The sequence below is a fragment of the Balaenoptera ricei genome, chromosome 19, assembly GCF_028023285.1.
Source record: "Balaenoptera ricei isolate mBalRic1 chromosome 19, mBalRic1.hap2, whole genome shotgun sequence".
Taxonomy (NCBI): Eukaryota; Metazoa; Chordata; class Mammalia; order Artiodactyla; family Balaenopteridae; genus Balaenoptera; species Balaenoptera ricei.
Genome location: NC_082657.1, coordinates 56,614,544 through 56,632,104, shown reverse-complemented (window position 1 = coordinate 56,632,104; position 17,561 = coordinate 56,614,544). Strand labels below are relative to the sequence as shown.

The 17,561-nt window shown below is 40.7% G+C and overlaps 2 protein-coding genes and 1 long non-coding RNA gene across 5 annotated transcripts in view; 2 read left to right on the top strand and 1 right to left on the bottom strand.

Annotated features, from left to right (window-relative positions):
• The window catches only part of LOC132352975 (polycystin-1-like protein 2), an 84,057-nt gene extending 83,031 nt beyond the window's left edge, over positions 1-1,026 (top strand). The window contains 1 exon segment of the mRNA XM_059903772.1: positions 865-1,026. Within this exon segment, the coding sequence (XP_059759755.1) occupies positions 865-1,026 (162 nt within the window).
• Positions 1,027-4,537: 3,511 nt separating this feature from the next.
• Positions 4,538-17,525, top strand: GCSH (glycine cleavage system protein H). Of its 3 annotated transcripts, none has more exons than XM_059903687.1 (5): positions 4,538-4,850; positions 8,323-8,402; positions 9,548-9,611; positions 14,725-14,856; positions 16,065-17,525. In XM_059903687.1, the coding sequence occupies exons 1-5, from the start codon at positions 4,703-4,705 to the stop codon at positions 16,160-16,162; spliced, it is 522 nt and encodes a 173-aa protein (XP_059759670.1). In that variant the 5' UTR covers positions 4,538-4,702; the 3' UTR covers positions 16,163-17,525. The 3 variants fall into 3 exon arrangements, 2 of the variants coding, with proteins under 2 accessions (XP_059759670.1, XP_059759671.1); XM_059903688.1 differs by having other exon boundaries at positions 16,045-16,196; XR_009498903.1 differs by lacking the exon at positions 14,725-14,856 and adding an exon at positions 7,571-7,708 and having other exon boundaries at positions 4,770-4,850; positions 16,065-16,196.
• LOC132352914 (uncharacterized) lies at positions 4,563-16,534 on the bottom strand. The gene is made up of 3 exons (XR_009498904.1): positions 16,490-16,534; positions 5,586-5,693; positions 4,563-5,219 (listed from the first exon to the last, which is right to left on the bottom strand). It is a non-coding gene; the product is annotated as an uncharacterized LOC132352914 (long non-coding RNA).
• Positions 17,526-17,561: the final 36 nt, after the last annotated feature.

Below are 17,561 nucleotides of genomic sequence, written 5' to 3'. Positions count from 1 at the left end.
GGAGAAGGATCCAAGCACTGGTATCTTGAAATCTCCCGTGTGGTTTGCATACACAGCCAAGACTGAGAACCCATTGCAAAAATGACTAAAGAAAACAATTTAGGTGATGACAAACAAACTTTAACTTTTCATGAAGTGGACTGTCTCCATTCGGAGACCTGCAAAATGGAGTGGAAGGCAGGAAGCTTTTGTAGGGTAAAGAATAACCAACAAGGAAGGGGAAAACAGAAAGTATCTGATTGGCCAGGGCCACAGAGTCAACCTCATTTGGGATGAGAAGGAAGAGGAAATAAGTATAGAGCCTGGAGTTTGCCTGGTGTTTGGGGATTAGCTGACTGGATATACTGCACTTCTGGTCAAGGGGAGCCTTTACAGAGACACAAAAATTATCCAAGTTTCAGTTTGCTGACATGGCACCCTGCACAGGAGCAGCTCCATCTTGGGTCCAGAAATTTATTTCAAGATGTTCATATGGTTACTTTGGTTTAAATTTTGAGAAACCACCAAACTGTTTCCCATTTCACATTCCCAGCAGCAATGAGGGTCTTTGTACACAAATTCCTAATAGCCTTTGTTGGGGGTGGGGGGGGGCGCTGGCGGCTGGAGGGCATCTTGTCATTCTCAATGGAGGGGAAGAAGGAACCCGCTGGGTATAAAGAAGGAACCCTGAGGGGATAAAGGCAGGAGTGAACACCCTTGGGATTCCCAGAAGGAGGTCAATTCCAACACAAAAGCAACACTAAACAGTGAAGTGACTTTGGCAGGGACCAAATTGGACGATAAAACCATGGTTTCCCCTTAGAAAGAAAAGCCCTCAAAGAGAATGGTCCTACCTAAGTTGCATGGTTCTTTCTCCCTCTGCAGCTGTCGGAGGAAGGAGAGATCGTCGATTTGCTACTGATGAAGATACTCAGTTTCCTGGGCATTAAATGTAAAAGACAGGAACCTGGAAGCAGCAGTGAGCAGCCTGAGTTGCTGTCAGAGGCCTGGGCCCCTCAACCTGTATCAGCTGTGCCCCAAATTTAAGCTGTTGGTCCAGGCACAATCATCTGTAAAGTAGGGGAGGGCCAGCATCTTAGGCCTACACTTACCAGTGATTCTATAATCTCTCCAGGTCAATATTTTTCTGTGTCCATAGAAGAGTTACCAAACCTGGCAAGCAAAAAAAAAAGGAAAAATACATACATACCTCCATACAGTTGCCACCACTGTCATAGACTGTTTGTTCAAATATATTTTCTCCTAGAAATAAAACAAATATTGTCTGGAGTTCGGAGAGGGGGTGGGGGTGGGAAATCCCCTCTACAGACTAATTATTTCATCTTCTTGGTCAGTCAGGAGTTGCCTTTGAATGATTCTAGTTCAAGGTTTCCCAAACTGTGTCCAGGAGATGCTAATGGGTGTCATATTAGTTTGCTAAGGCTGCCAGAACAAAGTACCACAAACCGGGTAGCTTAAAACAACAGAAATTTATTGCTCCACAGTTCTGGAAGACAGAAGTCCAAAATCAAGGTGTCAACAGGGCCGTGTTCCCTTGGAAGGCTCTCTTTTAGCTTCTAGCGTGTGCCAGCAATCCTTGGCGTTCCTTGGCTTGTAGATGCATCATTCTAACCTCTGCCTCTGTTGCCACGTGGCCTTCTTCCCAGTATGGGGGCTGGGACTTCAACCTATCTCTTTAGGGGCCACAATTCAACTCATGACAGGTGTCATCCTCCCCCAAATGTTTCTAGATCAAATGTGGGAAACACTGGATACACAAGTTCTTTAGCATGGGAATTGTTAGAGCTTTTAATATGCTAAATGTGCACTGTGAATCTTCTGGGATGAGATGAATGTGAGCAATAAAGTGTGTAATGATTCCCAAACCCCTATGACCATGGCTTCTAGTATTGAAGCACTTCAATCAGGGCTAGTGTTCCTTAGGCAATGTTCTGGGAATCATTGATCTACACCAGTGGTTCTCAATATTGGCTACACGCTAGAAACCCCAGACTTCATCCCAATTGATCAGAATCTATGGGTCCCAGGCATCAATATTTTTTAAGCCCCCCCAGATGATTCCAATGTGCAGTCAGACTTGATAAACATGCTTTAAATTCTAAGAACCACAGACCTAGATAATAAAAGTCTTCCAGGTGACTGTGTGGATAAGTGCACATTTCCCCTCTCCTATGCAGGAGAAGCACCTCACGAATCCTCTCCAATTCACCCTGTCTTTTCTCTCCTCCTCACACACCCATTGTAGCAGATACTCTAGGTAGCCTGCCCCAAATCCATTCCATGCTTCCCTTCTTGCTATCAGAATCCCAATTTGTTCAGGTAGCCCCTACCCCTACCCCACATGACTCATGGTAAGGTGACCCTGTGGCCACCTCAAAATAAATCTTGATTTGTCTTAGCAATAGCCCTTGACAATGAGCTGTTTAGGGTGGCCACATGACCCAGTCTGGCCAATGAAAAATGAAAAGAGGTCTCTAGGACACTTCAGGGAAAGTTCAGTTTGCTAATCAAAAGAGATGGGCTCTAGTGCTGGACATTGTCTGGTCTAAGACTGCTGGAACTCTGACAGCTACCTTGAGACCATGGGGAACAATCTGAAGATGGCAGAGCAGAAAGATGAGAGGAACATGCACACTTGATGAGGTCCTTAAACAGCTAGTTTATCCGTGAAGCTGAACTACTGCCAGCCTTCTATCTGGATGAGAGCTTAAATATCCTTTTAAGGACAGAGATCCTTTTAAAGATCTAGAGAAGTTATAAATTCTTCACTTCTCTTTCCCATCTTTCCCATCCACTCTCCACTTTTCTGTTGACTATAAATATCAAATTAGAAATTGCTTGTTGTGAGAGAGAAAAATATATCTGCTCAAAGAGATGAGCAGGCCCCCTTGAGACACCTGAAAAAAATGACCACCTGCATTTTCAGGTGCCTGTACCAACTGTGCAACGAGATGACCTTTCACATTTCAAGCCATGGATGTTACAAAGATAATCAGATGAAAAAAAAAATTTTTTTTAATCCACAATGCTTGTTACATTAAAAAAAAAAAAAAGACACACTTCCTATTGCTTTGGCGTAAGGGCCCATGACATAGCCCACACATTGATCTGTGATCTTGTTCTTCATACCAAATGAGTTAGTGAAGCTAGAAATAAATATTTTAGGGCATGGCTTGCATTATGCTGCAGTGGCTTGTAACAAAACAATGAAAACAGAACATTGACATTATGGAAACCAGCCAAGATCTGGAGTTTAGAGTAGACCACAGACCACTGAGCCAGTCAGCATCCCAAACAGTGGCAAGTAGAACAGAGCTTAAGAGCAGTTGATTGTGAATCAGACTAGAGGGCAAGTTCTGCTACTGCCACCTAGTAACTGCTTAAGCCATAAAATGCCTTCCTCATTCCACTCCTGGGAAAGTTAGTTAAACTTTCTGAGTCTCCAGCTCTTCATCTACAAAATGAGTATAATACCTACCAGAAGGGGTTTGGAGAAGATTATAAAGATAATATCTGCACAGTCCCAGCACATAACAAGGGCTCACTAAGTGGCTATGATTTACTCAGAGGAAAACGGAGCACAACAGCCCTTGCAAGCCACCACACACATGTGCCCACATCCCCAATTTTATAAATGAGGCAGAAACTCACTGCAACATTTGGGTCTCCCAAACACAAACACTCACACACACACACACACACACACACTTCAAGGTACTCATCCTGTAATACTGAAGGTGTAGAGATTGAAGTGTTTTTCACTCCCGCGTTTCTTTGCTGATTCATGCCCACTCCATAAAATCCATGTTAAAGGTGAGATCTTTCCTCGAACCTAATTATTTTGCCTCCTTGGATTGGGTGGGACATGTCTCCTGCTTAAGTAAGGACCTGATCATGCTGGGTCTCAACTCTCTGCCTTTTGATTGCTCCTGCAGTCCAGACTCCACCAAGAAGCCACTTCTACCCCTTGAACAAGTCCTTGCCCCTCTATGAGTTTCATGATTCTGTCTGTCCCCTCTTTGGGGACCGTGGGCCTTTTGGGATCTGTAAAGTAATAAAGTGGGTTTCTAGACTGTTTTCAATAAAAAAAAAAAAAAAAAAGTCAAAGAGAAACTGCATTTGTGTCACTGAGACTTTGGCCAATGCCCAATAACCATCTTTGGCTGGCATGATTGTTTGGACCTACTATGAATCCTGCTCTGGGTGACCTTGATCCTCGTAGAAGGGTGGGACCTAATCTTTTAACAGAACTGGGAGCACCCTGCCTTCCCCAAGGCCCAAGGGCACTGGAATGCGCTGGCCCAGCAGTACCACCCCTGCCTGGAGCCCATTTCACCGCCCGGCTGGGTCGCGGAGGCAAGAAGGCCTGACCTAGCGCTTCCACTCGCCCAGAAGCAACGCCTGAAGGCGTGGCTCCACCCCTCCCGGGAGGCCCCGCCCCTGACGGGCGGCCCGTTCCGCCCCCGTACTAGTCCCCGCCCCTCGCCGCAGCCCCTTCCGGGCCACAGGGCGTTCCGAGTGTCACGCCCCTCCCGCGTGCCACCCCATCAGGCCCCGCCCCTCCCGGGGCCCCGCCCCTGCGCGCCGGTCCAGCCAGCTCGCTCCGGCTTGCTCCGGCCCGGGGCCGCCCCCTCCCCGCCCCGCCCGCTCCGGCCAGGGGTGCTCTAGATGCTGTGCGGAGACCCTTTGCACCCCTGCGAACATGGCGCTGCGAGTGGCGCGCAGCGTGCGGGCCGCGATCTGCAGCCTGCGCGCCATCTCTGAGCCCAACGCGCCCTGCCCGCCGCGGCCCTGGAGACTGCGGGCGGGCGCCGTCCGGGCGCTGCGCACCGGCCCCGCTCTGCTGTCCGGTAAGTGCGGGCGGGCACGTGGGGCGAGCCAAGCTGACTCGGGGGAAGGGGCTGGGGCCTCGATCCTTACCTCGGGTCCCCGCCTCTGGTCGCCCCGGTCAAGGGAGGCGACCCCTGCGCACGCTTAGTTGCTGGGATCCCGTGTTGCGAGGCCGCTACTCCCTGAGTGACTTGGACGACCCCGCAGTCTTTGTCCTGCGGGTTCGGAGGCGGGGGGAGGGGGGCGGGGAGGCCTGGAGAACACGCGCGGCCGCCGTGTCCCGGCTGCTTCCGGCAGGAGCGTCGGCCGCTCGCTGCTGGAGACCCGGGCGAGCGTCGCTGAGCTCCTTCCTGACCTTATGTTTCTAGCATTTGTGAGCATCGTGGACCCTATGAGTGAAGACAAATAATAGGCTTTACTTTGCTACACGGATCGTCACTGAATTCTGAAGTAAAAGTAAAGCAAGAGCATGTATTGAAATTTAAAGCACTGGGTTTAGATTTTTACCAGCTAAAGCTGGCATAACGTTGGAGACAGCTATTTCCTAAAGCAGCGAGATAAACTCTACTGGACTCCACAGAAGACGTTCTACTAAAGTCTATATCGAGTCGTGAATGTGTGTTGGGCTGAAACGAGGCCTTACTTACATGGACTTGAAGTAACAGGGAGACCTGCCCGTAAATGTCTTGGCCATCTGTCCTACTTTAGCACACGTTACCGCAGAGGAAAAACCGTTTTACTTCATGCACCAATACCTGAGACACTAACTGCACCTCCGAGAACTCAGGCTTCTTGCTGACAGAGCGCAGGTCTGCGGTGGCTGTTGTCTCATTAAGTTCGTTGTTTTAGAAACCTGTTTGGGACTAGAAAAGTTGATAGGTTTAGTCCAAAGTCAAACATAATGAAGCTTACCTCCTCCCCACCCCACCCACCCATTATAATCTCTCAGCTCTGTGCCACATTTCAAGGGAAGAGCATTTCTCAGATAAGAACTGAATTTCAAACCTATGTATTTTGGTTATTCATTGTTACACTATCACTAGCTTTTTGCATTTTCCTGTCATCTAGTTAAATATTGCCCAAGATATCAATACCCATGATGTGGTTGAACACCTAGGTTTTTAATACTAAAGAGACCGAGTTCCAAATTTTCACTCCACCTCTTAGGAGCTGTGACATCTTGGGTAGTCACTTAACTTCTCTGAGTCTGTTTCCCTAATCAAAAAAATGGAAATGAGAAACCCTACCTTACAGATATGTTGGATGAAATGAAATAATGTAACTGCTGTACATATAGCTTGACGCATAGTAAGTACTTGATAAATGTTACTTCTTATTTAGTGTATAGAATCAAATAAATAGCAGAAAATTGATCAAATGTTAATATATTTTATTTGACTCAGTGATTTTGAAGGGAGGAGAATGCAAACTTCTCATAAATTACTCAACACACCTGATTTTGGGGGGGCCAAAACCCATGTTTTACAAGACTCAGAAGAAAAGTAATTATTTACCTAATCTCCTGTTCCCTTTTTTCCTGTTGGGCCAAGGGTTAAAGGAGAATTGTACGAATCATCGTCTTTTGACTGAATTGCGTGGCCTAGACAAAGACTTATGGCCTTTGAAGTCAAGTGGACCTAGGTGCATTTAGCTTAGCAATGTTTCTGCCTTTTCCCTAAACTTGTGGTTGCTCAGTTGCTAGATTGAATGTGAGAGCACTCTTACTCCTGAGATTATCTTTACAGTTAGGTAAGATGGCAAGACCAAAGTCAGGACAGTAATTTCAGAGAAGTCATATGTTTATGGTTGTCCAGTCCTTAACTTTTAAAAGGTATATTAGATTTAAACTGCCAGTTTTAGAGTTGTGACAGAATGTTAGGGAGAATTGAGTCCTGTAGACAAATAACTATATTAGATGTTTTGCTGAGCATCCTCTTAAAAAAAAATTACTTCACTCCAGCTTTTGAGTGCTTATTATATGCCAAGCACTGTGTTTTTAACTGGGAATACAGATGAGATAAAGCCTGCTCTTGCTTGCTTTGTACTTGGTCTACTGCCTGGGGGAAACTGTAGCCTGTTAAGTGCTGTGAGTGTGTGGGGGGAACGGGGTGGGAGAGTGGTGCAGAGTGCTGTGGGAGCAGGTTGGACGGCCCACGAACCCAGGCTTGGGAGGGCTGCATAAGGCATCTATCTGGCAGGCAGAGCTTCTAAATTGAGATCTGAAAGTCAAGAAAAGGCGGTGGGGAGAATGGGTTGCAGTCAGAACACTAAGTACAAACATGCTTTCTTAGGGAAACACACGTTGACCTGAAGCATTTAGTAATTTGAAGTGGAGTGAAGCAAAGCAAGTTACTTTGTGGCAGATTTTGCAACCTCTTCCACTGAGGAGTATGATATTAAAGTTTTTTAATGATTGGGAGGAAAAGAAATACTCTTTATTTACACTCTGCTGTGTATCAGAGCTGTGTAATCAAGGCAGTTTAATGTTGTTTTAAGTACAGTTATCTTTTGGGTAAGGGGTAAGAGTGAACCAGCAGTGCTTATTGTAAAACAGTATTGAAATTAACGAGCCATTTTCTTATTAACTTCCGATGTAGTATTTTTGGAAAAATACTACTTCACTTCAGAATGTGATATATATTTAAGAAGGTAAGTTTTTTAAAAAAAATGTTTATTTTAAGCAAGTACTTCTGACATTAAATCGTAAGTAATTTTTTTCACATCACTCAACCTTTGGTAGGTCTTTCTTCCAAGAATCCTTGAGTATTTTGGCCATCCGTGTATTTGAAGAGAAGCAGCTCATAAAGCCAAGGGCTAACCTGTCCAGTGAATGTCAAGCAGAGGCTGCCTTTCTACCAGTTAATGTCTTAGCTCTGAGGTGACTATTGAGTTCTGATCGTATAGTTTGCTTCTTTAAATGATGGTAGCCACTTTCCTCAAGGGCAGACTTGAATTCATTTAAGGTGGAATCAAGAACTTAGTCAAGTTATAATTGTTCCGGGTCAGTTTTATTCCTGTTAAGATTCCACACAGCTCTCCCTAAAGAGGCACATAATTTTTTAGGTTAAATCATTTATGAGCAGTCTTTATGTGCCTCCCAAAACCTCATCACTCTTTTCTTCAGAGGGACACACTTCCTTTGTATGACAGACCAGTAATAGATAAATATATATTTGAAATGTGCTCCAAAATTTGTGTGTGTGTGTGTGTGTGTGTGATTTAGACTGAGTAATGTGAAGGGCAAATAATCAAATCTCCAAAAGATGCAAAGGTGTTCACATCAAGCCATCTTTGCCTAAATGATACCACTGTTGAGATGTGTCTTCTCACATGATCTGTTTTGTCCTGGGCAGTATACTGTTGAATGGCAATGCCGATAGGTCAAACACAAATACTGGGAAGGTCTTGCCTTTTGACAGCATTGATATGTAAAAAAATGCTTTTTAAGAAGTGATGCCACTGCTTTTCTGAAATACTGGTTTTCTATTTCAGGTCGTAAATTCACAGACAAACATGAATGGGTAACAACAGAAAACGGTGTTGGAACAGTGGGAATCAGCAATTTTGCACAGGTATCAGATTGTCTTGAAATATTTAATTCAGTCTGCTCTTGCCTAAATTGGATTGCTTTACCTTTTAAAAATTGTTTATTCTGCGCCTTAGTATTATTTTGGGCCCTTAGAAGAACATCAGTCATAGATGGAAAAAGTAAAACATAGTTTAGTTAGGGCAGTGTATAGTGTTTTTAGAGATATTGAAAGGTTAACACTTAAAATTAAAAATTAAAGTCAAGAGAGAAATGTTTGTTTCATATTGGGGCAGTTAAGGAAAAAAGCAGAGCAAGCAAAAGGGCTGGAGTGTTGACAGTGTTTTGTGGATAACGATACACACATGATCTTGGGACTTGAAGAGGGAACACCTAGATTGGCACAGATTACACAAAGATAAACCTTTTATTTAGAGTTTGTCTCTACTAATTCCCTTATTGCCACTGATCCCATATTGAGATATTGTGTAAAAGAAAACTTGAGAAGTCAAATAGCAGCATGCATCACTGATTTTCAACTGGATCTCTGGGTGGGGTGGGGGATATTAACTGATGGAAGTATACAGTATTCTTCAGAAATGTTGCGATCTCAGGTACTGAGAATCAATGACAACTATATCTTCATTGGCATATCTGTGTACCTACTGGGGCCCAGTACAGAATGCTTTGTGAAATATTGCATAAGTATTGTCCTCCCCTCCTGGAGTTTATGAGGGGGAATCAGCTACACGGAAAATGACATACAAAACATTACGTGATGGATGACTTGAGTAGTACAAGGCATTGTAACCCACTCACCTGATGGAGAGATCACTACTTATTAGTCAGCAGATGCAGTAGGGGAAATGGCCTCAGTAAAATTGCAGAGGTGGAAAAGCACAAAGTGTGTTTGTTCTTAGAGGAGCTAGTAATCTTTTAGGGGGCATATGGTTTGTGACGGGGTCACTGCCACCTCTGGGAAATCCAGCTAGTGGCCTGTTTTCTTGCAGATCCTGAGGTAAGAATAATTTTGCATTTTTAAAGGGTTATAAGAAAAACCAAAGAATTTGGCCCCTCCAGTGTGAAGTATGTACTGTCTGAATTAAAGGGATTCAGTGTTTGGCTTGTTCCTATTTACTAGGTTTAATTTGATTTCTTAGAGGTTTGGTGTTTTGTTTTTGTTTTTTAAAGGAAGCTTTGGGAGATGTTGTTTACTGTAGTCTGCCTGAAGTTGGGACAAAATTGAACAAACAAGGTGAGTGTTTTTCTCATCTTGGTATGTCATGATTCATGCCATGAATTTTCTTTATCTTGCATAATAACTTGTTTGTACCCAGGATCATTTAGAGTGCTTTTTCCTCAAGTAACAGAAAACTTAAATAAGAGTAGATCAACCAATAGGGGTTTATTACATCTTATACAAGCAATCTTGGAAATAGGTGGATACAGGATTGACTCAGTGGCTCAGTGAAGATTATCAAGGACACAACCTCTCTGGTACTTTTTCTGCCTCAGCATGTCAGAGGTCACAGAATGACAGCAGAACCTTCAAGCATCATGTTCTCAATGACAATATCCAAAAGTAGGAAGAGAAGGACAGGCTCTCTTTGTCTCTTTATCGGGAACAACTATCTCAACCAGAAATCTCTCAGATCACCTTTTCTTTTATCAATTTAGCCAAGTCTGGGTCGCATTGCCATGCCTAACTGTAAGGAATGATGGTGAGGAGAATAATGAGCATTTTCAGACCTTACAATGGAAGGCAGGAAGTAGAGGGAAATGGCTCTTAGCACCCTCCCCGCCACACGTTGATACAGTATAATATAGCTGAAGTCTCTGAAGTTTAAAAAATAAAATCTGTCTTTCTTTGGAGGCAGTAAAGAATATCAGGATAGGATATGGGTTTATGAGTCAGAAGCTGGTTTTTTTTTTAACTTTTTTTTTTTTTTGGGGTTTATCTATTTAGTTATTTAGTTATTATTTATGGCTGTGTTGGGTCTTCATTTCTGTGCGAGGGCTTTCTCTAGTTGCGGCAAGTGGGGGCCACTCTTCATCGCGGTGCGCGGGCTTCTCATTATCGCGGCCTCTCTTGTTGCGGAGCACAGGCTCCAGACGCGCAGGCTCAGTAATTGTGGCTCACGGGCCTAGTTGCTCCGCGGCATGTGGGATCTTCCCAGACCAGGGCTCGAACCCGTGTCCCCTGCATTGGCAGGCAGATTCTCAACCACTGCGCCACCAGGGAAGCCCCCAGAAGCTGGTTTTAAATCCTGGCCTCTCAACATATCAGCTGTGTGATTTGGGAGAGATTACTTAATGTAGGTTTCATCTGTAAGTTGGGATAATAATACTTACCTCATAGAGTAGTTGTAAGGATTAAATGAAATTAGCATAATATCCAGCATAAGATTAGTGCTTGAGAAACATCAGTCAGTGGAACCACGTATATTATTATTCATGGGTTCCCTGACATATATAAGATAGCCCTACAGAATTTAAGTATCTGTTTTCTTTAATCATGTTTTATTTACTGTGTATGCACTCTGCTGTTCTCAAGCAGATCAGAAATTTCTGAACATCTCTTTATAGCAGGTGAGGAGCATGAACCTACTTTTTGTGCTTCTATTATAGAAAAAATTCTGTTAATCTAAATATGTTGAGTAATACCCTTAAACTAATGAATGCTTTCTTTATACTTTCTGCTAAAGGTGTTTTTTAAATGATATAAAATTTACATACAGTGAAAATGCATGGATCTTAATTGTATAAGCCAAAGAGTTTTGACAACTGTGTAAACCTTGCCAATCAAAACTCTTCTCAATATACAACCACTTCTCTGATTTCTGTCACCATAGATTAGTTTTGCCTATTCTTTAACTTCATTTAAAAGGAATCAGACAATATGTATTATGTCTGGCTTCATTTGTCTAATATCATAATTTTGAGATTCATTCATATTGAGTGATCAGTATTTTGCTTTTTTATGCTGCTAAGTCCCATCGTGTTTGCCAAAGAGGTTATACCATTTTACACTCTCACCAACAGTATGAAAGAGTTCCAGGTGCTGCATATTTCATTGTGGTTTTAACTTGCATTTCCCTAGGACAGATTATTGTTCACCTTTCCATGTGCTTTTTGCCACTCACATCTTTTTTTGTGAAGTCTCTAGTCTTTTACTTGGGTTATCTTTTTACCGTTGATTCTTAGGCATCATTTTAAATTCTAGATACAAATCCTTTTTCAGAAATGTATTTTATGAATATTTTGTCATATTTATGTATGGAACATTGTCTTCTCTAAGAACTCTTTGTCCATCTTCGTAGTTCCCAGACTATATACCCCAGTGCCATGAGGTGCTGTGGGGTATTTTTAATTTTTAACATCTGTTGGACACAGCACAAACTAATAAACAATGGAGGTAACAATTTCAATGTTGGATTTTACTATATTACTTTGGGTAATGTGTCTTTGAAGCAAGTACTGCACAATTGGCATGGAACATCAGGTACGGCAATGATTGATGTGACCTGATTCCCTGATGGAGAACTTAATACAGTATGCAACAGACACATAATTTATATCTGTAAATTGTAATTAAAAATGAAATTTCTTTTTTGTTCAATTTATGTGTGTTAATTTTTTCAAACCGCTACTCAGTTGTTAGGATATAAAAACTTACTAAGTAGTTTGGACCTGACCTCTTAATAAATTGAAGTGTTAGGTATTTGTTTTGGTCTAGAGATTACCACAAAACCTTACTGAGACACTAAGGGCATTGTGAACTGAGAAAGTGAGCAACTCTGGCCCATACCAAGGTTTGCAGAGATACAGTATTTCATCATTAGGTATGATATTTAGCTGTGGAGTTTTTCATAGATGCCCATTATCAGGTGAAGCAGTTCCTTTCTATATCTAGTTTGCTGAGAATTATCATTTGTGGATGTTGAATTTTTGTCAGATTCATTTTCTCCATCTATTGACATGATCAAAGGGTTTATCTTGTTAATGTGATGAATGGTGATTCACTTTTGAATGCTTAACCAACCTTGCATTCCTGGTAGTCATGATACAAAAATTAAAAATTTTCTCTAAAAAACATACTGCTGGATTTGATTTGCTAATTTGTACATTATGTTCATGAGAGATATTGGTCATTTCTTATAATGGCTTTGTCAAATTTTGGAATCTGTTATATTGACCTCATAGAATAAGTTTAGAAATATTCCCACCTCTTTTCTTTTTCTGAAAGAATGTGCAAGATTAGTGTTGTTTCTTCTTTAATTGTTTGATAGAATTAACTGGTGGAATATGAGCCAGATTTCTTTGTAGGAAGGTTTTTGATACAAATTTCTTTAATATATATTCAGATTTTCTATATTACATTGGTTTTGAGAAATTTTTCCATTTCTTGTTATATTCAGCATAAAGATGCTCATATTTTTCATTTATTTTCCTTTTATACCCATACGATATGTAGTAAGGACTCCTTTTTCATTCCTTATATTGGTGGTAATTTTCTCTTCTCAATCAGTCTGCTAGCTCTTTATCAAATTTATCAATCTTTTGAAAGAACCAAATTTCTACTATGTTAAATGTTCTCATATTTTCCATTTCATTTGTTCTTTCATATCTTTATTTTCTTCCTCCAACTTACTTAGATTTAATTTGCTTTTTCTAGCTTCTGGAAACTTGTGGTTTTGTTGGTTTTCAGGTTTTTTTACTGGACTTTTTTTATCCATACTGTAAAATGCTGTCTCCCTTGTGGTGAGTGGCAGCTAAAATCTTAGTCTGATCCTTCTAGCCTTATCTAGGACACTTGGAGTCTGCCCCATGCACATATGATTCAGGGATCATTCAGAGACCTGGACAGAATTCATAGACAGAATTTGGGGCTCTCCTTTTCATCTCTATCCTTAATGAGATTTCCCAGCTCACTTTCCAGTAGCTATGGTGGCCCCAAACTCTTGTCTCCTAGTCCTTTAAACCAGTAAGACTGAGATTTTCTTTCAGAATTTTGGCTGCTCCACCTGGCACAGATCAGTGTCCTTTCTTCAAGGCTAAAATCATTTTTAAAAAATCACCAGTGTCATACCTTCTTTCCAATGTTGCCTCCCTTCCATAAACTGACTGCTTTTGTTCATTTTCTAGTGTCTTTAGAAGCCAGGTCATTGATTTTAAGATGTTCTTTCTAAATAACGCCTAAAGATATTATTTCCTTCTAAGCACTATTTTAGCTCTACCCCCACAAACTTTGGTGTATTGTATTCATCACATTCAGTTCAGATCACTTGATTTTGTCCTGTAGGTGAGCAGGGCTCTGTTTTTTTTGTTTTGTTTTGTTTTTTAAATTAATTAATTAATTTTTATTTTTGGCTGGTTGGGTCTTCGTTGCTGCATGCAAGCTTTCTCTAGTTGTGGCGACTGGGGGCTACTCTTCGTTGCAGTGTGCAGGCTTCTCATTGCGGTGGCTTCTGTTGTTGCAGAGCACGGGCTCTAGGCCTGCGAGCTTCAGTAGTTGTGGCACATAGGCTCAGTAGTTGTGGCTCGCTGGCTCTAGAGTGCAGGCTCGGTAGTTGTGGCCTACGGGCTTAGTTGCTCCGTGGCATGTGGGATCTTCCCAGACCAGGGCTCAAACCCATGTCCCCTGCATTGGCAGGCGGATTCTCAACCGCTGTGCCACCAGGGAAATCCCAGGGCTCTGTTAATTTTTCAGTCTTTTTTCTTTTCAAACTCTTCTTCAGATTGGTTAGTTTCAGATGATCTTCATGTTCACTGACCCTTCTGCACAGTATCCAGTCTACTGTTAATGCCATCTAGTGAATGTTTTATTTTAGATATTATACTTTCCAGTTCTAGAATGTCCATTTTAAAAATTATAATTTCTTTGCAAGTATTTCCCCATATACTCACTCACTAGTTTTTTGTTTTTGTTTTTCTTGGTTTTTGAACATACTTACAGTAGCTATTTTAAGGTTCTCTGCTAATTCCAACATGTGGGTCTGTGCATTATTTTGAGATCTTTATACTGACTACTTTTTCTCTAAACTATGGCTCCCTTTTTTCTAGAATTTCAGCCCTCAAGTTCCAGCCACCTTGGGGGTCCACACTCCATCCTCTGACCCCTTTAGCAAATCAGACTGTGGTTTTCTACTTGTGTTCTAGTTACTTTGTGCTCTTTGGATGGGGCCATGTTGTCAGGCTACAGACGGTAGAAATGAAGATCTTGCATGACAAAACCTATGGTTTTATTTTAATTAAAGATATTTAGGACTTTCTATCATTACTGTATTAGAGGTGATCACTTCTCCATATTTTGTATTTTGGGGTCAGTAACTTGACATTTAATATTTTCTTTAATTTTCTCAATTTAGAGGAATTTGGTGCTTTGGAAAGTGTGAAAGCGGCTAGTGAACTCTATTCTCCTCTATCAGGAGAAGTAACTGAAATTAATGAAGCTCTAGCAGAAAATCCAGGACTTGTCAACAAATCTTGTTATGAAGATGGTAAGTTGTTGCTAGAAATTTTTTTAAGGATTGTTTGCTGCAGTTAACATTTAATCTAGAATTTAAAGCAATCTTTAGCTGATGGTGACTTCTTTTTGCACTTCTTGGTACTAAATAGAGATATTCTGCTTTAAAAAGGGAAAACAGTTTAGCTGAATATATAAAGTTATGTTTAAAATCTCTGTCAATAAAAGCATTGCCTGGGGCTTCCCTGGTGGCGCAGTGGTTGAGAATCTGCCTGCGAATGCAGGGGACACGGGTTCGAGCCCTGGTCTGGGAAGATCCCACATGCCGCAGAGCAACTGGGCCCGTGAGCCACAATTGCTGAGCCTGCGCGTCTGGAGCCTGTGCTCCGCAACAAGAGAGGCCACGATAGTGAGAGGCCCGCGCACCGCGATGAAGAGTGGCCCCCACTCGCCACAACTAGAGAAAGCCCTCGCACAGAAACGAAGACCCAACACAGCCATAAATAAATAAATAAAATTAAAAAAAAAAAAGGGCTTTATTTAAAAAAAAAAAAAAAAAGCATTGCCTTATTTTATAGGGTTCTTAGTATCATAGTTGTAGACTCACTGTAAACACTTGAAAGTGTTTACCTCTTCAGTCATAAAGCATCTAATCACATTGTGTGATGTAGGTGGTAATAGAATAACATTTATTACATTAATTTTCAGTTTTCTCACATTTTCATCTTCATAATAATGTAGTAAGGTAAGCTAGCAGCAATTTTTTCCATTTTGTAGATGAATTGAGGCCCCAAAGGATTTCTCTGCTAAGGTCACACAGCCAACAAGATGCAAAATTAGCATTAGGTTGTAGTTCTGTTTCCTATCACCTACTTCTTCTCTCTACTAAAGCTTCCTAATGCCATTAATCTAAGTAGTTACAGTGTTGGTGTTCCTTTTGTTAAAGGTATACCTGGCCTTGTGTATTTGGATCCGTATGTAAAGTTGTTGATGCTTATTACAACCTAGAAGTTCTTAATCCATTATGGTAGAATTTCTTCTGGTTCTTTTCAGTTATGATATGTAAGGAATATTAATTTAATTCTTAAGGCTAAAATTTAAAGCTCTTTGAACAAATAATGAGTGATTTATGTAAAGAATACTAGGTTAATTTTGAGGCACTCAGAATTTACATTTTGAATGAATTTGACTTTCTCTTTAAAAAGGTGATTTGGAATATAAGATATTTTTTTTTGGTTCCAGGTTGGCTGATCAAGATGACACTCAGTAACCCTTCAGAACTAGATGAACTAATGAGTGAAGAAGCATATGAGAAATACATAAAATCTATTGAGGAGTGAAAATGGAACCCCTAAATAAACTAGTTTGAAACAACTTAATCTAGCATAGTTGTCTTAAATTAGTGGTGGATAGATTTTTAAAAAGCAACTTTTAGCAAAAGAAACTACTTGAAACAATGTTGCCTGAAGAAAATACCCCTTAACTTCCTAATGATTTCAGATAAACACTATGCATCTTTTTCACAACACCCTGTGATTTTTAGGCTAGTCTCCAGTTATAATACTCAGAATTCCTGAAATTATCTGTGGTAAAACTAGTTATAAAAATTATGTAATTCAAGGATAACATTGCTATCTTAACCTTATATAATATTGTAACTTGCTTACCGCCATCCCTGGATTTGGGTCAAAATACTCAATGAACTTGCCACTGGAAATAAATGACAGTGGAGAAAAGTTTGTTAGTTGTATAGTGTCCAGTGAAGAACATTACTATCTTAATTTTGCAATATACTGTGTTTGCTGGTGCTATTTTTATACAGTGAAGCAACAGCCTTGCAGGAAAATAAGAAACAGTTTAATAATAAAATATTCAACTTCTTAATTAATCGTGTTTTTTGTTTTGCCATTAATATTTCATTTAGTGACTCCGCTAGTGTTTGTAAAGATGCTAATTTTAACTTACGGAAAGTTATTTTTTAAAAAGGAATTTTAAGCCCTAGCGATGAAAGGTTCCAAGAAAATGTTTCCTTTTTGTCACAAATCTTGCTTTTCTTAAGCAAAGATCTAATTGCCTGATAGCATCAAGTACTATTTTTTGGTTATCTTTAACATAAAAGAAATCATTGACTTTGTTTTTCTATCATGCCAATTAGAAGAGAGTAAAAACAAGAAGAGGTGAAATTTTGATCAGCATAGCACATGACATCCTTAAGAAAGCTAAACCACATTAACGTAAGGTTTCTACTTAAGTAATGGGAATAGAAGTGGACACAGTGGCCAACATAGCATACTTTCTAATTAAGCCAATGGTAGTACTGTAGTATGCTGATATTTGGGGCAGGGGATAGAACATACATAAGTATACACACACACACATATATATACTTATACACACACACAGCAAGAACAAACTTCTACCATTTTCCCAGTTACTAGAGGAAAAGGGAAGTATGTAGACACTACTATCTTCTGGTAAATAAAGAGCAAATAACATAGAGTACGTAGGTAGGTAAATAACATACAAGTCTTTCTTGTTCCTCTGCATAAAGAATGCATTCTTTCCAGGACTGTGCCAGTAGCCATTATCACTGCTGAGCTGTGTCTATTATTAATCAGTTTAATTAATTTGACTGTCTGCTTTGGAAATAGGGATGAGTAATAATTGCTCATTTAAATCTAAATAAATCTTGTTTTAAAGGTACTCTCATATATTACCTTCTTTCATCTTTACCACAAT

Coding starts and splice junctions, on each gene's coding strand:
- GCSH (XM_059903687.1), top strand. CDS start 4,703: ATGGCGCTGCGAGTGGCGCGCAGCGTGCGGGCCGCGATCTGCAGCCTG. Junction 9,612..14,724: donor GACAAAATTGAACAAACAAG/GTGAGTGTTTTT, acceptor TTCTCAATTTAG/AGGAATTTGGTGCTTTGGAA. Junction 14,857..16,064: donor CAAATCTTGTTATGAAGATG/GTAAGTTGTTGC, acceptor TTTTGGTTCCAG/GTTGGCTGATCAAGATGACA.